We start from the raw sequence: 23,512 nt of genomic DNA, 5'->3' as shown, positions 1-23,512 counted from the left end.
CCTTATTTACAGGAAAATACATTTTGTTTATCGTCATTTATATGAAACCTGATAGACAGTGGTAGAGGAAACATAAAGCCAATATTCACACAAAATTTCGTGAAGCTACAGAGTTCTAATGACACCAAAACTCTGCATTACAGGAAAACATTTGACAGAGGAGCAGAAATGATGTGGACATTGCATCAACCCGTCCAACTGTTTTCTGTTGGCAATCGTTGCATTACCTGCGTACACATTGTTTGTCAAAGATTATCTGTGCTTACTTTGAGAGGTAATTTATGATTGTTGCAGAGGATTTGTGTGTCACTGTCTGTGACCGGGAAATATGATGTTGAGTTAAGCGAGGTGAGTGACAGTAGTTTGTAGATTTGTGTTTACCAACAAAAGATAATTGGATGGTCTGGATTGTAACAAAGATTTTGGTTACCGGTGGTTGGTGTTAATTTCATCAGCCGGCTGCTTGGAAGGTGTCTACGGACGAAAGTTAATGAGATCGTTATCTAATGCCCATTGTTCTGTAACGGCTTGGGCTTTCGTTATCTGTAGAATAAATACCTGCTGTCCTAAGTTACTGTATGCAGTTCATTAGTCGTGCGCTTGGCAAGATGGAATCACAGGTATAGTAAAGTTATTTTCCTTTTGCTGTAACCGTAAATAAAGTAACCGACTGACGCTGACTAAATATTCTGTTATTTAGATCGATAGAGTAGTAAATGTCTACAAAACAGTTGCCCATTACCCATCGCTTACATCAGCAAGGGTTTTAAAGTCGTTGGTGGATGGTAAAGGTGTTACTGTGCTTTCATCATGGTCACAAAGGAATCTAGAAAGAGGAAAATCGATAAAATTTCAACAAATGTACATCGTGGACGCGTCATTGCAAAACTCCACAGAACTGGTGCCGGTGGACACTACTTTTGAGTAAGTTGTAATGTTTTCAATGTTAGCTGTGTATTATGCTATTGCGTTATTGTGTTTGAAATTTCGCTAAGGATAAAGTTGGAAAATTTTCCTATAATTGTGGCCGCCTTTAAGTGTAATTGTAGTATGGTTTTATGGTTTGCAAGTCAACATAAAAACGGATTCACAGAGTGCCAAGCTGTGCACAGTGTGTCCCATGTGTAGTATTAATTTTTTGTTAGTTCGTTAGTCACTGTTTCACAGCAGAAACATAATACATGTTTTTGTTAGCTGTTTTGTTTCATATTGTTTATTGTTAAAAGTAAGTAGCTGGTTTCTTTGAAATATAATGTAGCAAATGCCAAGAATTGGCTAATTGTGTTTCGTCTCCAGATTAGCATAACAAAAGCTTGAATTTTATGTGTGTAGGTTACTGTCATGCATGTCGAGTTCAGAAGAGTTTCGTGCAGTTCTGCGAGAAGTCCCACAAGACGAAACTAAAAAGAAACAGTACCTTGAGGTCTGGAGGCAAAGGCAGTTATGGAAAAACTATGATTTACAGGCACTTGAAGTTCATGGTGACGTTTATGCTGATGGTAAGCTCTGATTGTATTCACAAGAACTGTATGTCAAGTAACATAGGCTTTAAATATTTTGTGTTGTCGAAACCCTCATTTATTGCATGCAGTAGTTTCTTATATAAATAAGTAACTTAATATATGTGCTTTAAGTTAGTTTCAATGATGGTAGCTCAGTGCTGTAGGTAAACTGTGTTGTACATGAATTTACGGATATGAAGTGAGATAGAGCAGTCTTGATAGCTGAGCAAAAATAGTTGTAACATCTGTGCAGATGGTGACTTGATTACTTCAGTCACTTGTGATCAGAATTAGGGAATCCAATGGAGGGCTAGAGTGTGCTAATGATTCCCACTGAAAAATTAATTATAGTTACAGAATGGTCTGTACCATAGCCCTAGGTCTCGGTTTATTTTGAAGGTAATAATTTAGTGTGTGATGGTGAAGTGAAGGAATTTAAATGCAAAATACATGTTGTGGTAACAGATTGATCGGTAGTGTAGCATGATGTACTTGTTTGTGTCATATTTAGTGCACTTCACGTGTTTGGCACATTTTTCACTGTAAGAACTAAAACTGCAAGAGAAATTCAGCGAGACTAAATCTCAGACCTGTATGTTGATGCCTGTAATTTAGACGTATTCTACATAATCCACCAGAATTGGAAGATTGTTCACTACTTGTAAGTATTTGTCCTGTGCCCATATTTGTTTTTACGTTTAGTATCCCTTGTTATACCTGTTTGGTTTGCATCATACACAATTGAGCAGCATGCTAAGATCGGACAGACAAGTATTTTTCTAGCATCACACCAATAAACAAAGTCTGCTATCCGTATTGTCTAGGATGGAATCTGTGATCATTCCATTTCACTTTTACGAAGCCATGTGTTGCTGCAATGGGTCAACTAAAAAGCTAAATATTCGTTGTCAGGAACATGCTGCTAAATACCGAGTGCTTCAAAATGAATACTGGGATTTTAAGGCTTTGTAACGTTTGTTACTGAGGTGTGCTGTAAAGTAATGCCTCCAAATTTTTTAAGTGAAAACTTTAATTTTGTTAAATAAAACAAACATTATTTACATTCTACATCATTATTCTTAATGTCTGCTCATCTGCAGCCCTCTGCTGCTAAATTGCTCCAAATTGTAGCGTGTAACATGACGATGTGTGATGCAACTATGTCAGTACCTGAGAAACGGCATGCTGTTATAGAGTTCCTAAGCACAGAAGGTGCCATTGATCATCCTCCATACAGTCCCTACTAGGCCACATCCAATTTTTCTCTGTTTCTAAAACTCGGAGAATACCTTCAAGGACTTCACTTTGATAGTGATGAAGCATTGCAAGCAGAGGTGAGAGTGTGGCTCAGTCAATGAAGTAAAAGATTCTACAGTTACAGTATTGAAAAACTGGTCTCTCGTTGGGAGAAGTGTGTTCATCACCAGGTGATTATGTTAAGAAATAAATATATAGACGTGAAGAATAACAGAATGAGATTTTTACCCTGCAGTGGAGTGTGTGCTGATATGAAACTTCCTGGCGGGTTAAAACTATGTGCCGGACTGAGACTTGAACTTGGCACCATGCTTGGGTAGCTCAGATGGTAGAGCACTTGCACGCAAAAGTTCGAGTCTCGGTCCAGCACACAGTTTTAATCTGCCAGGAAGTTTCATGAGGAATAACATTGCAGAACGTTAATAACTATTTTTTAAGCTTTCTGAATTTCCACATTAAAATTTGGAGGTATCACTTTTCAGCACATCCTTGTACATTCAACCTTCCGTTATAAATAATACATCAAGTGAAAGAGCAACTCTAGCTGCACCTATCTGCAAGCTGTAGAGCCTACAGAGTGCAGTTTGTGTGCAAATGAAATGTTGCTGCATGACTACGAAGTTTTTCTGGGTCATGTTGTCCTTAGTGATGTATCGACATTTCACCTAAGTGGAAATGTGAACACAAATAGTGTCCACATCTGGGAATCAGCAGATCCCTGTGAGATGGTACAACTGCAACAACACTCCCCTAAATTGAATTTTTTTGTGTCATATTCTGGTGGAAAGTTTATGGGCCTTTTTTTTCTCTTTTTTGGAGCAACTGCTGTAACTGATGTTTCTTATGTTGATGGGCTAGAATTGTGGCTTTTTCCTCAGTTGGAAGAAGCTGAACCACAGAACTTCATTTGGAAGCAAGATAGTGTGCTGCCTCACTGGCATAACTCGGTATGCCATTGGTGAAACAATGTTGTATCTGACCAGAGGATGGGTCGCAAGAGGCCATAAGGCAGAGCTCATTTCTCATGGCTTCTGCATTTGCCTGATCTGAGCCATGCGATTTTTACCTTTGGGGATTCATAAAGGATCATATTCCTCAGACACCAACTGATCTATCCAACTTAAGAAACAGGATTGAAGCAGTCGTTGCAACAATTACTCCAGTCACATTGATCATGGTTAGGGAAGCAGAATGGATGGTGCTCACACTGAACACTTGTATGAAAAACAGTTTGAGTTGCTTTTTCCTTTGGTGTGTTATTTACAATTGTAGGCTGAATAAAATAAATACAACAAAGCCTTAAAACCCTGAATTCATTTTAAAACACACGGTATTTTACTAGGGACTGGAAGTGCATTGTGTGGAGTTCGATCTTGTACTGGCACTGTGGCCAGTGGTCATGTATGTGTCTGGTGTATGTTCAGTGAGCATTGCTGCTTTAGCAGGGGCCTATATACAGTGATGGTGCTAATGTTATAAATCCCATTTTTTTTTCTCTAAGTCTTTGGACTGTGAATTCTGAAATTTTTGATACAATATTGGTCAGCTTTTGTCATATATCGTCATAAGTCAATTATGTGAAACCCATCGTGCATTTTTCTGATGTGGTCTCCTGAAAACAATGCATCAGGGAAGCCAGGTACACAGTAAAAGTTGACTTCCAAAAAGCATTCAACTCAGTACCACACCTATGCTTGTTATTGAAAGTACTATAATATGGGGAATTAAAAGAAATTTGTGATTCGATTGAAGATTTCTTGGCAATATGTTATCTTTGGTGGAGGTTTGACAGACATAGTAGAATTAAATTTTAGTGTGCCCCAGGGAAGTGTATTGGCACACTTGATATTCCTGTTGTATATTAATGATCTTGCAGATAATATGTAGCAACCTCAGACTTTTTGCGGACGATGTGGTTGTCTGTAATGAGGTACTTTTTTAAAAACTGCACAAATTTTGAGTCTCATCTTGATAAGATTTTAAAATTGCACAAGTCATTGGCAATTTACTATAAATAATCACTAATGTAAAGTTATGCACTTAGTAAAATGAAAACACATAACTTTCTATTATTATACTGTCAGTAGGCCACAACTGGAATTGGTCAACTCATACAAATACCTGGGTATAACGCTTTGTAGGGATATGAAATGGAATGTTCACATAGTATCAGTTGTAGTAGAAGCAAGTGGCAGACTTTTGGTTCATTGGTAGAATACCAGAAAAATGCAATCAGTCCACAAGGCAGTTTGCTTAACACTTGTGCAACCCATTCTAACATATTGCTCAAGTGTGTGGGACGCATACCAAATAGGACTGACAGAGAATATTGAATGTATACAAAGAAGGGCAGCACTAATGGCCACATGTATGTCTGACCCATGAGAGAGTGCTGTGGAGATTCTGAGAAAATTGAACTGGCAGATAATTGAAAATAGTTGCAAACTATCTTGAGATAGCGTGCTAATGGAGTTTCAAAAGCCAACTTTAAGAGATGAATCTTTGCATTACACCATAACCCTCTGTGTGTCACTCCAGTAGGGGTCATAAGGACAAGATTAGACTAGGCAGAGTGCACACAGAGCCATTTAAGCAATCATTCTTCCTGCACTCCTTACTTGAATGAAACAGGAAGACATTCCAGTAACCATTACATTGGGAAGTACCCTCTGCTATGCACTTCACAGTAGTTTGCAGGATGTAGATGTATACATGCTCCTATTTACAAAGCAAAAACTATAAATGCATGTACTGAAGAATGAATTGAATTTAATTAACTTACTGGTGCTTATTTGTTTAGTGTTTGTTAGCACAACAAATGGTGTTGTTATAGGCCTACATTGTGTAACTGGTGTAAAGCAGTGGTACTAATGAAAAAAATCAAACAAGAGTGTGATATTGCACGTATATGATACAGTAGTTTAGTGAGAAATGCTTATATAAAATTGTCAGACCAGTCAACAGCATCTGGGGTCAGCACCAGGGAGTCATTTGCATTATGTGGACTTGATATTAGATTAAACTCCTGCAAAGTGTGGCACATAGCATGGGTTTTTCATTGCAGTTAGAAGATGGATCACACACTTCATTCCACCTGAAAAGAAAATTCTTGCATGTACCATGTTGTGAATGGATTCTGTTAATTGCCTCCACATATATCAAGACAAATCAAAATCTTCTGGTTTAGTGTGGGTTTTCAGGTCAGATTGTACTCCTGGTGGTGCTTGCTGGGTCCATATTTGCACCAATTTATGGTGTATATAAAATTCTTAGGAAGGAGATCTGCAGCAGTTTTTATTGCTAGTTGTTTGGATTTTAGCCTGCCAAATGCAACAGTTGAGCTGTAGTCACGGGATTTTCAGGGTCGACTGTATAAAGCATCAATCTTATGTTAAGGTAAAAATTCAAGCTTAACCTGGAAATCTGTGTTGTATAAAGTTAGTATGAGGATCCCACTTTGTACTATAGAGTTGGTTTCCATTTGGATCCACTTGGCCTCCTCTGTCACGGTTTGCAATCTATATCTGTGTCCTTAGGGGCCACCTATACATCTGCTGCTCTAACTGCCCTCCTTAATTAACTCCCCCCTCCCTTCCTCCTACTTGGAGATTTTAATGCCCATCACCCTTCATGGGGCAGTGCTGTGTCATCTAGTCTGGGGCTGCTCATTGTCTGTTTTCTTGTAGACCACGACCTGTTGCTTCTTAATAATGTTTGCCCTACTCACTATAGTGCCACATATCACACTTTTTTTACAATTGATCTTTCAGTCTCTTCCCCTCCCCTTCTCCCTTCTGTACACTGGTTGCCAAATGATGATCTTTGCGATAGTGGCTACTTGTCTTTCTCTTGTTCCCTTCACACTACTGCTGAACAGGTTACCCTATTGGCCTTCCCATTATGCTGATTGTTCTCTATATACTTCCCAAGTTGTGTTTTCACCTTCTCTGTCAAGTTGTATTGACAAAATTGGCCGTGATCTGTCTGATAAGATAATGTGCACTGCTGGCATTGCTGTTCCCCATGTGATGGGCTCCGTTTGCCTCCTGCCAGTTCCGTGGTGGAGCATGGCCATTGCCACCGCTATCCATGATTGCCGTCATGCCTTGCAACACCTTAAGTGGCACCAGTCCCTGACGGCCTTGTTAACCATTAAATGTCTTCTTGCCAAAACCCCTTACTTAATCATTCAGTGCAAACAGATGTGTTAGGAATGCTTTGTCTCCGCTCTAGCTTCTTCTGTCCCCTTGTCACATGTGTGGATTACCCCCTGCACTCTCCAAGGTAGTAAGTGGCAGTCTTACATTCCGGACCTTGCCGTGCCAGCTGATCTTTGTTCAGATGCGTCAGTTCTCGCAGAACACCTCATGACCCATTTTGCAAAAGCATTGGTGTCAGCCTGCTATCCAGCTGCCTTCCGTCTCGGGGAAACAGCAGGCTGAAGCTTCTTGCTTATGTTTTACCCCTTTTCAGGCAGGGTCGTACAGTGAACCTTTCACTGAATGGGAGCTTCTTCTGGCCCTCTCTTCAGCTCCTGACCCTGATTCCATCCATAACCAAGTGCTTCAACACCTCAATCCTCCACAACACCAATATTTGGCTCCGAGGCATTCCTCCACAATGCCAATGTCTCCTCCAGGTGTTTAACCGTATTTGGCTCTGAGGCATTCTGCCCCCCCCCCCCCCCCCCCCCCTCCTCTTTACACCGATGATCCGATGATTTTAAATGTGCTCATGAGATATGCTATCACGTGTTCCATTGGCATGGAACATCGTCTCTTGCGTGCCACGTGTGGGGTATTGACTGCGGAATTGATGGCCGTTGTTGGGCCCTCTGTTTTATTAAACGCTTCTCCCCCACTTGATTTTTATTATGTAAGGACTCAGTGACTGGCCTTCAGGATATCACTCAGTGGTTCTCCCACCATCCCTTAAGCGCTGCCATCCACGACCTTCTCACTGATCGTGGTGCCATTGCTTGTCTGGTCGACTTCCTTTGCGTTCCTGGTCACATAGGTAATAAACTTGCTGATCATCTTGTTTTGGGAGGGGGGGGGGCATCTACCCCCCTTTTCTCCTTGACTCCTCTGGGAGCAGATTTGTGGCATTACATGAAATCCCTTTTCGCTCAATTGTGCGTATACTCTTGGGAGGCTCCCCCCCCCCCCCTTTCCCCCTCACCGCGGCTAATAAACCCTGTGCCTTCAAGGAGACTCCCTCCAAGTGGCGTTCCTCCCTCTGCCTCTCCCGGTAGAATCTACCATCTTCGTATTGGCCATACTAGGTTGACCTATGGGTTTTTACTCCAGAATGAGCTCCCTTCCCATCTCCCTCTGCCCCCCCCCTTCCCCCTTTATAGTTATGCGGCTCCACTCACAGTGATCCATATTTTGCTGCACTGTCCCTGCTTCGGCCCTTCACATTAAATATGCCCACCTACCTTCCTTGTTTTGGCTGTTGGCGGACAAACCTTGCATTATTAGATGTGTCCTTGGTTTTCTTTGCAAAAATGATTTGTACTCGCAGGTATAAGTTCTTGAATTTTCCTCTGGAATTTGAGTCCCTCAGTTAGCATAGGCATTGGTTGTTAAGGCCTTGTTGACCTTGCCTTCACTCCAGCCAGGTTCTCTCCGCCTTTTCCCTACATTTTATATGGTGTGTTGTGCTGTTTTGTTTCCTCTTTTCTTGCATCTTCTGCCCCTAGTGTTGTACTATGATAATGGTATAGTACAGTGTGGTGTGGGTGTCGAGATGGTTCGGTGGCGATGTTAGTGTCCCTCTGCACTTAACATTTCTGGGGCATTCCTGTTCTCCTTGTTTCCACCCACCCCCCTCCTGTTCTGTCCTCTTCCTGTTGCCCTGATGTCCCTTTTCCTCTTTGTTCGCACGTTATCCTTTCCCCTCAACTGGACTGTGCTGTTTGTGTTGTTCCTCTCTTGATTTATACTATCTTAGATCATGAGACCAATGATATCACAGTGTGGTCCCCTCCCCCAAATCAATCAATCAATCAACCAACCAACTGACCGACTGACTAACCAACCAGTATTTACTCTAGTGAGATAAATATTTCTTTCGGTATGCTCTGGTGATTTACTTTCAAATTGTCGATATAACGGCATCAACACTGTGGTTATATTTGGATGATGCAGTTGCTATCCACCATGAGCATTTGTCCATGCCTGTGGCAAGGTTGCACCAGTCATCTTTCTGGAAATTCCACCATGGTCTAAGAAAAGATGTGATGATGGAGTCTGGATACCAAGCACAAGGATGACTGACCAATGTTGGCTTTTTGGGAAGTTATGGAGCACCTTCCTGCTGGCATGTTGTAGTTCATTTGCAGTTTACTTACAGACTTGACTGTAAAACAACTGTATTGGTATCAAACCACATTTCTGACATGTGCCTCTAAATTGACTTCCTGTGGTTTGCGTTAACTGACTGCTAACTCAAAAATGTTTGTTTTTTTTCCCATGGTGAACATCCCATGTAACATTTTTTATTCATTTTTGTTTTCATGTGTGCAGTATTAATGTTTTAATTTGTTCATTTTCAACCACTCATTCATTCATTTATTCATTCATTCATTCATTCTTTTTTGCTTATTTATTGATTAATTCAGTCATTGTGTTCAGAGACCCCATCAACGAATACACTAAAAAAAGAGAAGCAAATTTTACAAACTTAATCCGAACACTGCATTAGCAATGAACTATCACTGTACTGCCTGGTAATATTTGTGCTTATGCTAACTGTTTGTAAGCTAACAAATTCAGAGAAAAGCTGCTGCTTTCTCAGTTGTATTAATTAGTCCCTGTTTATTGTTTGTAGTGCTTTGAGACTGGCTGTGGAGCTTTTTTAAATAAATAATAGTCTGATTCACAAAATGGGTATGGCAGGTAAAGGCAGTAAGTGATCTGTTTTAATGGCACTGCTACATTCTTGCCTAAGATGAGGGGCTGTATTTCTTGATACAACCATCCATCAAGCTTTAGATTTTCTATGGTTGCCCAAAGTATGTTACAGTCAGTGTTGGGATGGTTTCTTTGCAAAAGAGAATGGCGGCTTTCTTTCCCCACCTGATGTCTAGTTTGAGCCTGTTGTCCGTCTCTAATGGCAGGTTTTTAATTTTTTTATCTCAGTTTGTATGAGCATATACATTTTGCTATTAAGGAATCATTTAATTTGTTTCAATTATTTTGTTATCTCATTATTAAAGTTTATATACGAGTACTTAGATAAACATTGTTTCATATTTTTACAAATTACATTGCACAAAAATTAATGTATTTGTTGGTATTTTCACCATTCTCAGCTGATTTTGGCTCATTCGAATGGTCACCATGTGGTGAAAAGGTTCTGTACATAGCTGAAAAGAAATTACCTAAAACTGAACCATTTTATAAACCAAAACCACTGGATACAAAGGGCAACGGTTCGGGTGATGCAAAGCCAATAAGAGTAAGTATAGAACCACTGGTAATACAGGGATTAACTCAATAATACTGTTTATACTTTTGCTTCATGAGAGTAATTCACAGTGTGTTTTGATGTGCCATTCTAATGCAGTAATTGGCATTCTGCCATAAGTATAATGAACCAAGATCTGTTTTGAGGGTATTTTTGTATGTTTTCCTGTCATTCCTTTCTTCTATTTGCTCTTTTATTTATGTTTGATTTGTGATTTCATTATCAGTGTGGTTCTGTGGTGGAAACAAAACTAACTGAAGCACTGTGTTAGATAAAAATTGAGTCCAGACTGGCTCACTCAGAAATTTGCCTTCCAGGCAATTCTCTTAGACTTGATCTATTAAGATATGATTTACGAGGCAGCCACACACTTCCATTGTGCCAGCACCCCTCTCTTAATTACAGTGTCACAGAAGTTCCTCTGTTGGACTAGCACTCGTGGAAGAAAGGATATTGTAGAAAAATGGCTTAACCACAGCGTATGGGTTTATTTTCAAAATGAATCTTGCACTCTACAGCAGTGCGTGCACTATTTTGAAAGAGGAAGGGAAAGCAATAGATAGAATGGTGGTAATTAATTGTATATGTCAACATATATATACTTGGGGGTGGGGGATTTTTTTTTTTTTTTTTAAGCTTGATGGGGATGTCAGTGTTTGCTTCCCTACAGGCTGAAATAGTAGTCTCATTTCAGTGAAGGCTTAAGTGGTTTCCTCTTCCTTAGCAGTAATTTTGATCTTAGAGAATGAGCAATTATTTAATTCTGTTATCTTACCTTTAACCCTGACACAGCTCTCTTGCTGCACATAGTGTCTTGAAAGTAATAAGATAAAGATAGATAGTATCTTCATAGGTTTACAAAAGGCATTCAACACTGTACCACATTGCTAGCTGAAAACAAAGACACAGTCAAATGAAGTATCTTATCAACTATGTGACTGACTGCAAGTATTTTCAGTTGGTACCACACTGCATGTTCAGCTTTACTGCAAGGAAGTGTAATAAGACTGTTAATGTCTTTAATATACGTAATGATTTATGAGATAGTATTATAACCCTCATGTAGTGCCATCAGTGCATATTGAACACAAGTTAGTTGTGTAGCAACAAATTTAGATTGTATATTAATTCACAGACCAATAACAGTAATGGTTTTTGAACAGTAATAGTTTTTGGTTGAATATTCATCTGAGCCACAGTAGAAATTAATATGAGACAGTTCCTGATTAATAATCAAACAATGGGAAATACAGGTTGGAATATCAAGAGTTATGAAAAGGACAGATTGCTACTTGCTGTGAAGATTACACGTGAGCTGCAGACAGGCACAACAAAAAGGCTGTTACACACAAAGCTTTTGGCCGAAGCCTTTTACAGAAAAGAAAGTAAAACACGCATACATTCACACCAGCAGGCACAGCACTGTCATGAATGAACACTATCTCCGGCCACTTTAATCAGTCTAAAGTGGCCAGAAATAGTGGCTGCTTGCATCAGAGAGAGAGAGAGAGAGAGAGAGAGAGAGAGAGAGAGAGAGAGAGAGAGAGAGAGAGTGAGTGTGTGTGTGTGTGTGTGTGTGTGTGTATTTCCCCTTTAGTAATCAAAGTTCGATTAAGTCCACTGGTAGATGTGAGTAGGACAAGAGAAACTGAGGAAGAGACCACTGCCAGCTGGCCTTACATTTGCCCATCACAGAAGTTCAAGTGACTGGCCTGCAGTGCTGACCATGTTCTCTTTGCATATGTGAGCAATGTTAAGTGTATCGTTGCGTCCATATCTTCCAATGACACATCCGACAGGGCAACTAAATCCCTCTCTCCTGGAGCTGACATGTAGTGCCAGTGTAGGGAAGGACGATATGGCAAAAATGGTGGGGAGCTGGGTGAAGTCAAGACAGAAGGCTCCTGGAAGGCTGTCAGGACTACCAGCAACAGTAGTACTGGATACGGAGCTTCTTAAATAAGCCTGGAGACTGATGGGAGTGGAGGTGTCCCTGCTGGGCGAAGCAGGTCCGGTAATTCAAAAGTATTTTAAGCCATAATGATGTCCTTGGGTGGGTCTCACAATACGCAGGGAGGACCAGGTGGCCATCCTCTGTGACTCGGAAATCGAGTGAGCCTTATGGTTTAGTGGCGGCAGTGGACTCCCCGATCAGGGTGCCCACTCATCAGGGTGCAGCAACCAGAGCTGGCTGTGGTGCTGGTGCAGCATTCCACCACAAAGACCACATGGGACCCCCGCTGTTTTGCCAAAGACCCTTGGATCCATTCCACTTAACTGTGTGTGCCCACACTGGGGCCAATAAAATTCCAGGGTTGCATATGTGTTAGTGTTCCAGGGACGTACACAGGAGATCCAGAAGCATCCTGTAAGGGCATTAATTGCGAGCAAACCTCTCTGTGAGCCCGCCGGACTATTTGAGGTTGATGGAAAGAAAGTGTGTTAACAGCTCTAATTCCATTGTGGCTGCTAAACTTTTTGAAATTGATTGCTGTGGGGACTGTTGTTGGTCATCAGTGTGTGGGATAAACTCTCTGTTGTGATGATCTGGTCCCAGCCTCCCACAGAAGCCAGCATTGTTATCTGCTGGACATTGGTCCCGTAACTGCATTGGCCTTGGCCATGGCACGAATGATTGGGATGGACTGGCCGATGTGCTGGGCAAAAGGCACACTGTCACACCAACCATACAATATCCTCATCAGTACAAGATTTAGTGGCATGCCAGTTGCTTCCTTCTTCAAATACCTCAATGTGATTGATGCATGGACTGAAGCACCTAATGTTGCAAGGAGGACAATACAACCAACTGGCATTGTTATTCGTCTTCAGTTAAGAGTAAACCTGAAGTTGATGGCATTGCTGAAAGAAACACCAAAGCTCAGGTGTGTCTGCACTGATAGCTTGGGAGGCCAACATGGCTGGACATACTGCAGGATCCATTGAAGAAGCAGTTATGCATAAATACTGTAGCAATGTCCTAAAAATTTATAGGGAACTCATTGAATGATTGCTCCAATTTACTTTTGAGCTCAAAATAAATTGTTTCCTGGCTCTCAGATTCAGGATCTAGACCTGCTTGAAGGTGAGACAGTGCACCTTGTTTTAGTAAAAATGGGATAATGAAAAGGGTACTGGAAATACGTCAGATGTCAATTCTATTGATAAGAGTGATGCACTGCATACTGTGACAGTTGAGCTTTGGGAACAAAAAGTGACATAAGTGGTTTGTAGTTGATTGATAAGATGGAGTTTGTGACCAAACAAAAAAATGCAAAATTTATGGACAGCAAAGATGATGCTCAACACTTCCTTTGTGATTTCAGAATAATGATCCCGAGCTATTACCCTCTTAACTTCTGAGAGAGAAAATGCTTGAGGCTGTGTGACGATGACTGTGCCACCGGCGCAAACAGCAAGTGGGGCTGGTAAATCACAAGGCAGATGGTGATTTGAGGGCTGATTTTAAGTGGGGAAAACCCCAGTGGCACTCTTTGAACCATTAAAAAGGGACTTCCTTTTTACAAAGACAATTTAACGGGAGGGGCGTGGAGGCTGCTTGGAGAATAAATCACACATAGTAATTCACTTTTCCAAGAAATACCTGAAAGTCTTGACGTATTTAGGCATATGCATATTCTGAATAGCCTCTCCATACTCTGTGGTGGTCCAAAGGTCCTCTTCACTGTGAATAAAACATAAGTGACAGTTAATGGAAGGAGGGTGTATTTGGTAAAGTTAAATTAAGGATTTTTTGTGGAAGGACAGCAAAAACCAGACAGAGATTGTGAAGGTGTTCATCTTGTATGATCAGTGACCAGAATACCTGGAAAAATCTGTTCTGGAGACCTCTGGAATATGATGGGACTGCTAATCATGCCAAAAGGCCATCTATTACAGTCTGAATGGTGCATTCAAGACTTATACCATCCACGAGTCTTCGTCAAGAGGCAACTGAAAATATGCTTTTGCGAGATCGATTTCTGAAAATAGTTTTATCTTCTGAAAGTTTAGAAAAGAGTTCATCTCAACAAGACAAAGGATGAAAATCAAGTCCTTGTGAGCCTTTATGGTTTGCGTAAAGTTTCCACATGACCAAAGAGACACCCAGGTTTCCTGAACACCACTAATTGGGAAGCAAGGGACAAAACTTGTTGGTTTTTCTGTTGCATCTAGTTCAATTTTAATCTCATCCTTAATGGCCAGTGGAATTGCTTTGCAGAATCTCGGACTTCCTGTTAGCTTTAAGACAGAGTGGACCAGAGAGTCAATTTCTTTCCCCAAACACAGTTCAAACTGTACTGCAAACTGCTTACGAATTGTGTCAGTGGCAGCACAGGATACTGACGATCTGAGGGAATGCACTGCATTATGCAATGAAAATGTCATAGTGGAATCTTCATCAAGACGAAATATGTTCTTGACTGACAGATACACCACAGCAAAAATGATAATGTCTGAGACACCTGATTGTAAGTGACTGTCAGTTTCACCCTAGAAGTGGCATCTTGTACTTCACAGAGCAAGGGAGCAGTTACACTTACATATATAGAATTTTTTATAACTGTCATTTATGTGGTAGTATTTAAAAGAAAAGTCACTGCAATGTCCTATACGGTTGTCCGCAGCAAAATTTTACAGTGCCAGCACCTGATCACTACCTGAAATGTTATTGATTTGTATTAGCTGGGGCTGATGGCTGGTGCCTGCCATGCTATGACTTACTTTTGCAGTATGACATCTATGTAAACATTTATAACAGTTGTCCTCATAATGTGAACATTTCAATCTGGAATGTAAAGGAAAAACAGTCCATGCAACTTGGAAATGAAGTAGATTGCCACAAATGACCCCTGGCACTAGCTCAGATTGTGGAGAATGCGGTGGGGTAGCAGCTGCTGAATGGAAATTTACCTCTTTAGAGTCTGTTACAGAAACTGCTGCACTGAATCATCAAGACTCTGAGCCACATGTGGAATGTCAGACTGCTGAAAAAGTTTGTTATGCTGCTTGTAGTATTTCAAATGCATATGCAATTCGCAGAACATCAGCTAGAGATGGATCAGACTGTCTTAAAGCTTGTTTGTGGAATTTCTTATCTGGGCTTAAGCTTACCACTAAAACACAAATTAAACTTCCTGTGTGTGATTTACTACACTCGCATATGAACTTGCATTTCGGACTCAGCTCCTTCAAATCCTCAATCCAAGATGCATAAATGACAGTTTTCATCTTTCGATGTTGTGAGAATTTTGGTCTTGTTGTTGCTACGTGCATTTTATTGCAAAAATGCACGGACAATAAAAAGAATGTCATACAATTCTAACACAGATGGCTCAGATGACAGGGCTAACTTTTCAATCAAGTGATATAATATAGGATATGTATCCAGCGAAAAGTTCAGTTGGTGATTTAGGTGTTTAACCTGACTTGCCTGGAAATGCAGCATGAGGTGTTTTTGATGTACTTGCCAGTATTCCTCAGCCTTGTTAAATGGCTGAAATGTCGATTTAGCAGACAGCAACTGTGACTGCTCCAAAGGTGAACTAGTTCATTGGTTGGTCAAGTCCTGATGATGGTTTAATGTTACTACCAAAGTCTTAGAAATCTGGCCTTCACGGTGTGCTTGGTGAGCCAAACCAGCAACCTTCTTGTTGCCAATGCTATAACCCTCATTTAGGGTCAACAATTTAGCTTCCATAACAACAAATTAAAGTTGTCTATTAGTTCGCAAACCAAACAGTAATAGTTCTTGGCGGAATATTCATGCAATCCACAATTTAAATGCGAGACAGTTTGTGGCTGAGTTGAATAAATCCAGGCACTATTTGGGCACTAAGCACACTTCCAGTAATAAGAATTCTGTTACACTTCCAACGGCAGGTGACTTTGCAATTTTTTTTGTCAAATTGGGGATCAATTATTTCAATAATTAGAATAATTATAAGGATTGTAATAAACGAATGCAATCAAAAACTGAATTTAGAAGAGATTTTTAATTGACATTTAGCATACAAGATGCCAAAATTGTGGTCAGCATTATAAAAACAGGAGAAACTAAATTTTCCGAAGTGTTTGAAGTGTCACAGACTGTTAGAACAGCGAATGTGAGTAGTGGAGCTTCCTGTCACAGTAGCAGACACACGCATGCCGGACACAAGAGTGTCACAATATCATCTTATTGGATTGTCTACAGTATCATGACGGATGTATCCATGTTTGGATGCTCAGAGAGTGATATTTACAGGATTGCACTTGTCATTGTTTTGAAGCAAGGTTACATATACGAGCTTGTGAAAATGGTTACAAAATTGCTGCCTTGAGAAGGTATTTGTGTAAGTGTGCGGGCCAGACTTGAGAACATGTAAAATACGACTCCTGATGTCCCAGAGAAACAGAAAAATATTTTATGGGAAAATAACACTGCCACTGTACAAATAGCCCAGAAATTATATTCGATATAACAGCATGCTGTGCAGAATATTACGGAAAGTGCTGAATGTACAGGTGCATGTTGCCTGCTTCTGTAGGGTTAGGTGCACTGGCAGAGGTGAGTCAGAAAATAGCAATTGAGGAAGATACCACTGCTGAGTGGTCTATTTGCTCTCAACAGGAATGCTTATTACCAGCTGTGTACCTTCTGCATATGTGGGCAGCGTTACACATATTGATACATTAGTTTTCTATTTGCATTTTGGCATGACTTTTACAGTTAGCAGCACTAATGGTTCAGTGATGAACCTGTTTTCAGGAAAGGATCTTTGCTGGATAATTGTATGGAAATACAGATTGAGTTAGACAGTAATTGTACTTGTTATGCTGAAGGAGTTAGCCAACAGTGTCAGATTACAGCATTAGTTGTAAAATTATGGAACCTATTATGTTGTTTACTTAAGGGTAACACTATGTAGTGATATGAATTGGAATGAACTTGTAAAACCAGTAGTAGAAAAAAAAAGACAAGAGAGAGGTTAAGATTTATTGGGAGACTTCTGGGAAAGAATAGTTTTAATGTGTGAAGAATACCACATGTGACATTGTAGTGTGACCTGTTCTATAAGAGTGCTATGGTATTTAAGGTTGTTATCAACTTGACCTGAAGGATGACACTGGAAAATTTCAGGCACATTGCTAGGTTTGTTTCAAGTTGGTACAGTTGATACAACTTACAGCAGCAACATGAGACTTAGAATGGGAATATGTGCAAGAAATGAAGTAAAGTTGTCATAAACACTGTTTGATTAAATGTAAGGAATAGTATAGAGGCATAACCTTTGTAAAAATGCTGCCTGTGTTGTATGTGTTACATAAGAATCATGAGAATAACATATAAGATAAGAGCTCAAATGGCTCTGAGCACTATGGGACTTAACTTCTGAGCTCATCAGTCTATAAGATGAGAGCTTAAGATGTATGTGGTGCTCAAGTGCAGTGATATCCTCATTGTTTCATTTTAAGTTGAAAGAGGAGGGAGAGGAAGGGAAGGGAAGAAACTGTTGATGTCAGCTGCTTCAAGACTTTATATGGAATCAGCAGCTCAGAGTGAAAATGTGTTACAAACCGGGATTTGAACCTGGGGTCTCCTGCTTTGTAGGGAGTTGCATTAACCACTTTGCCATCTCAACACAGTGTTTATCGCAGTTGCGCAGACTGCCTCGGCACATCTCCTGGCCGACCCACACTCCCATCTAGCAGCACCTATCCACAGTCCCCATCTTTATCCCCCCATGCTCTTTACTTTAAGATTCCCACTTGAGGTCAAACAATATTGTTCATCCGCACTGAAAGTGGTGGATTCATTTCCCTGAAAGAACATATACCACACTTTCGTATAATTGATGTGCCTTGATGGGCAGTGAATCCACCACCTTCAGTGAGGATGCGCAATATCGTTTGTCTACCTGCGAGAACATCAAAGTAGCGAGCATGACGGACGTGTTTGGGGATTATAGATGGGAAAGTGCTCGATGGGAATGTGAGTTGGCCGGGAGGCATTCTGAGATAGTTCACGCAATTGCAATAAACACTGTCCAGATGGCTCATTGGTTAATGCAGCTGCCTAGTAAGAAGGAGATCTCAGGTTTGAATCGCAGTCTGGCACACATTTTCACTCATCACTGATGATTCTGCATAAAATCCAGATGCAGCTGACATGGATAGTTCCTTTCATTTCATCTGCTTCCTCCCCCTCCACTTTCAACATACATAATATGTATCACAGCTGCAGATTCCATGTGATGTTTGTTCTTCCAGGCATTCACATAATATTAGTCAGCAGTTGAGCTAATTTTTTCCCCTGAGAATTTTTCAGGAATTAATATATTTACAACTTGTGTGGTTGCCATTCACTTTCCATTCTTATGGTTTTTTCCACTACCATAGCAAATTGTTTCTAGAATCTGATTCTGTTTGTTTAAAATGGGCTCTCTTACGCTACTTAAGTTATTTTGTCATTTATTCCTCTGAATAAATACTTCCTTTTCTGGCCTAAATGGCAGATGCTTGGATTAATTTAATCACTTATTAATGTCAGGAAAGACCATTTCTGGCAGCTGTCTATTTTCGTGTACACAATTCTCATGTGCCCATTGTGTTTTCTGGTTTTTTGAAGTTTGAAATTGATGAATGAACTCGCCATTGATACAAAGTGTTGGAGAACCTAGATACAGAGAAGCTTGTATACTAAACTTCAGATTTTTCATCTAACATAGTTGGAATCTGTTTCATTTCTTCAATTGTAAAATGAAGCACACAGTACGTACTAATATTTAAGAAAAATTTTTCATTTATCAGAAAAAAAACTTCCGGACACAAAACACTGCTATTTCACAACACCATCTAAACATTAAATATGTGGCAATCTGAAAGTGAAATCATAACTTTTGCTTTCAGGGTGAAGAATATCTTTTCCGTCCAGACTGGGGTGAACAGCTGGTCGGCAAGCACCAACCAGCAGTTAGTATTTGTGACACAAAAACAGATAAGATACAAATTTTGGAAGGAGTACCATCACATTTTTCACCTGGTCAAGTAATCTGGACACCAGATGGAGAAGGAGTAATAGGCGTCGTGTGGAAGAATGAGCCTCGCAGACTTGGTCTTATTTATTGCACCAACCGAGATAGTTACATATTTCACTTGACAATGGATGGGGCGTTCAGTGAGTCTTTGCACACTACTTTTAAATTACTAATTATTTTTAAGAATTACATTACAGTATTTTTAGTGTGTTTTGTTTTGATTTGTTAGTGTGACTATTCTGTCCATGTGAAAAAGGATGATTATTAAAGCTACATTTTGCTTATGAAATAATTTCGCTATGGGTTACAAGTTTTGCTGTTATGTGAGAGTATAATAATTCTTATTGCACTACTGGAAGAAATGGAAAAAAGGGAAACTGCGGAAGACTGCTGAGCACCTAGTAGGGAGGTATTGATTCTTGTCTGAATTTTATCATTAAGAGGAGAATAATCCAACATTAAAGCTTATAACATGAAACAGAAAGTACAGAATGCTCTTGCATTTAGCTTCTGTGCCTGTTCTTACTGCAGTTATTATGTTTGTCACACACAATAGAAGTTTAAAATGTTCCCAATCATCAATGTTATACGAGTTGGAGAGAGAGTGTAGTGGTTTTATGTAAGTGTATGAAACCTGCTTCTCTTATTTTATAAATACGGTCCTTTTAGACACCACATTATCAAACATGAGAATGGGCTCATACTAAAATCATTTAGAGATTACATAGTCATTACATTGTATTTTTTTGTAATTTGAAAACTAGAAGTTCTGCAATTGGTTTTTCGCTTTGACATTCACTTTAGCGTACAGTTCTGACATTTAACATTGTATTCGTGTATGGGAACTGAAAATTCACATATTAGACACAGCGTACAAATTAGGTGAAAAAGTGAGAGCAGTTTACCATTTCTACTAATAACCTGCAAAAGAAAGCCATACAGGACATCCACTTTATTGCCACGTACATAAGGGCCGAGAGTGGGAGCTGTTTAATCTTGAATACAGTAAAGGGCACCAACTATTTTGTTAGAGCAAGGTTAAAACTCTTAGGAAATTTTCTGTGTAAACATGCACTCTTTTTTTAAAAACCTCTGTTCGGACAGAATGCCCTTCTAAGGAGTTAGATATGTTAAAGTTCATTAGGATTTGACAGTCTTACCACCTATTTGTCTGTCCGCTTTTGTCTGTTAGTGTGTCAGTTAAGCTGACGCGACTTCTTTACTGCTTCGGAAGTATGAAACATTTATTATGACTGAAAAAATTTATCCTGACTTCTCATATAGCGGAGATGCTGAGTTGCAGATAGGCACAACAAAAAGAGTTTCTCACATAAAGCTTTTGACCAATGGCCTTTGTCAACAATACACACACATATTGTTACATTCCAGCCTGGATTTACCATTGTTTGCTTTTATTCTGCCTTCTGTCATTACAAGATATTACTGTGATCTGAGTTAGCAGACTGAGTGTTGCTTCCAGAAATGTAGGTATTTTGGTAACTGAAAATGGTTCCCACAGCCTGACATAATTGTGGAAGCATTTCAGCTATGGTAACTGGTACCAAACCACATTTGTATCCAAGTCCTGCATGCTTGTAGGGTAATTAATCATCATGCGCAGGCCAGGCAAAGGTTGCAAATGGTGGTTGCCAACTGTGTCAACACCAGTTTTTGATTCATAGTTACATATATTGTGTAATACTGCACCTGCAGGACTGGGCAACATTCATACCTGTCACCATTTGTATATGTTAGTGCTGCGAACATTATGATTCCTGTACTGATTGCTTTAGAGCTATGAATGTTGTTCATTTGTGTTGCTATGACACATGCTAAATTTAAAGCTGGTTTGGTGATTTGTCGTTCCTTTACCAGTTCTGCTTCACTTTTATGCAAATGACTACATTAGGACAACACGTGATCCAAGATAGATCTGAAGGTTCCATATCATACACTGGACTGCCTCTACATCATACACTGAGGTGACAAAAATTGTGGGATACCTTCAAACAGTGTCGGACCTCCTTTTGCCTGACTTAGTGCAGCAATCCAATGTGTCATGGACTCAACAAGTCGTTTGAAGTCTCCTGCATTCAATCTGTCCATCCATCCATTATGTACTGTGGATCTCATCATGAAGTACAACCTTCATGGACATCAGACGAGTCATTAGTGAAAGGCAGCAGCAGTCAGATTCTAATTCTGTATATTGTTTTAAAATTGAGTGCTACTAAACTGCCATATTATTTTTGTGCTTACACTGTCTAAACAGGCATAGCAAATTTTGCAGGAGACCTGTTGCTTCCTCCAGTTATACTAAGTAGAGTTTGTTCATTTACCACTAATCTCTTAATATCTATTTACTTCGCAAGTAATTTATCAAAGAGAAAGAGAAAGTTTGTAAAGATAAATCTGCATATGTTCCTTTCTGTTCTAACATGGCTTTCAGCTGATAGATTGTGTTTACGCAGTTAACTCTATTGTTAGCTCACAAGTTTGTATGCTGTATACTTACTGGAAATATTAAGGACCTGAAGAGACAGTGTTGCCTTTTCCATCAACTATACATACTTCGGACTGCATATACATTATACACTGAGATTGTGAGATATATCCTAACATTGTGTTGGACCTCCTTTTACCCGGTGTAGTGTAGCAGCTCGCTGAGGCTAGGACTCAATAAGTCGTTGGGAGTCTCATACAGAAGTATTGAGTCGTGCTGTCTCTATAGTTGTCTGTAAATGCGAAAGAGTTGCCAGTGCAGGATTTTGTGCACAAGGAGACCTCTCAATTATGTACCATAAATGTTTGACAGGATTCATGTTGGGTGATCTGGGTGTCCAAATTGTTCCATTGAATTGTCCAGAATTTGTGTGTGTGTGTGTGTGTGTGTGTGTGTGTGTGTGTGTGTGTGGTTTTCGGCTGCTAAACAGAATGTTCTTCAAACCAGTTGCAAACAATTGTGGGCCAATGACATGGCGCATCATAATCCATGAAAATTCCATTGTTGTTTGGAAACATGAAGTCCATGAATGGCTGCAGATGTATCCAAGTAGCGGAACATAACCATTTCCAGTGTGACTCGTGTAAACCCAGCTAACCTTTATAGAGCCACCACGAGCTTGCGCTGTGCCTGGTTGACAACTTGGGTCTATGGCTTCGTGGGATCTGCACAACACTTGAACCCTGATATGGTCACGAGCCCAGCAGAGGTGGTGCAGGCGATGTCATGCTGTTAGCAAAGGCTCTGGCGTCTGCTACCATAGCCCATTAATGCCAAATTTTCTCGCACTGTCCTAATAGATATGTTTATTGTAGGTCCCACATTGATTTCTGTGCTTGCTTCACAAAGTGTTGCTTGTCTGTTAGTACTAAAGACTCTATACAAACACCGCTGCTCTTTGTTTTTAAGTGAAGGCCGTCAGCCACTGCATTATTCATGGTTGAGAGGTAATGCTGGAAATTTGGCATTCTTGGGATGCTCTTGACACTGTGGATTGCAGAATTTGAATTCTATAATTATTTCCAAAACGGAATATCCAATGCGTTTAGCTCCAACTACCATTTCACATTCAAAGTTTGTTAGTTCCTGTATGTAGCCATAATCATGTCAAACACCTTTTCACATGAATCACCTCAGTTCAAATAACAGTTCTGCCAATGGAGTGTCCTCTTATACCTTGTGTATGTAATACTACTGACATCGTTATATATTCATATCACTGTCCCATAACTTCGGTCACTGCTGTGCATGCAGCCTTAAATGCAGTTGCCAAATGTGGCTCGGAACATTGATCTTGATGCCATAATTGATCTGCTTAAGTGCATTCAAAAGGTGTCCTCCTCGTGCTCTGATTTCTCACTGTATGATTCATCAGAAGGTTCAATTCAGTTTTGTGTGATAAAACACCTTCTTTGTAATACGACCTTGGAGTGTCTGTTGGTTTAACATAGTTTCAGGTGCTTAAGAGGCATAGCAGTTCTGTTGCGTAGCTGTGAATTTTAGGCACTTGTAAGCTGCAGTTTTTGATTGTTCCTAAATCATTCATAATGTGCAATTTTTTGCTTTTAGGAAGCTTTAATTGTCGAGTGCTAGTAATAGTGTTCCATAGATTTCGTGTTTGTTTTGAATAGTCAGAGAGAGTCCTCTTAGTCAACCATAGTGCCAGTAGTACTAGTGTTTGTTTTCAATACAGTCCAGAGACAGGTAGTGCTATTTTCATTGTTTTCTACAAGAAGTGGCTAGCAATCACAGTTTAG

The 23,512-nt window shown here is 40.0% G+C and overlaps 1 protein-coding gene across 3 annotated transcripts in view; it reads left to right on the top strand.

The window, feature by feature from the left end:
- The first annotated feature begins 217 nt into the window (after positions 1-217).
- The window catches only part of LOC124709089 (acylamino-acid-releasing enzyme-like), a 126,541-nt gene continuing 103,246 nt past the window's right edge, over positions 218-23,512 (top strand). The window contains exons 1-6 of one of the 3 annotated variants that reach the window (XM_047240748.1): positions 218-348; positions 456-620; positions 701-924; positions 1,333-1,499; positions 10,078-10,223; positions 19,125-19,392. In XM_047240748.1, coding sequence (XP_047096704.1) covers positions 579-620; positions 701-924; positions 1,333-1,499; positions 10,078-10,223; positions 19,125-19,392 — 847 coding nt within the window. In that variant the 5' untranslated portion in view covers positions 218-348; positions 456-578. Of the gene's footprint in view, positions 621-700; positions 925-1,332; positions 1,500-10,077; positions 10,224-19,124; positions 19,393-23,512 lie in introns of all 3 variants that reach the window. The other 2 variants (XM_047240755.1, XM_047240740.1) reach the window with 2 other exon arrangements.

Source organism: Schistocerca piceifrons, chromosome 1, assembly GCF_021461385.2.
Source record: "Schistocerca piceifrons isolate TAMUIC-IGC-003096 chromosome 1, iqSchPice1.1, whole genome shotgun sequence".
Classification (NCBI taxonomy): Eukaryota; Metazoa; Arthropoda; class Insecta; order Orthoptera; family Acrididae; genus Schistocerca; species Schistocerca piceifrons.
The sequence above is the reverse complement of the archived record's forward strand: the minus strand, read 5'-3'. Positions and strand labels throughout refer to the sequence as shown.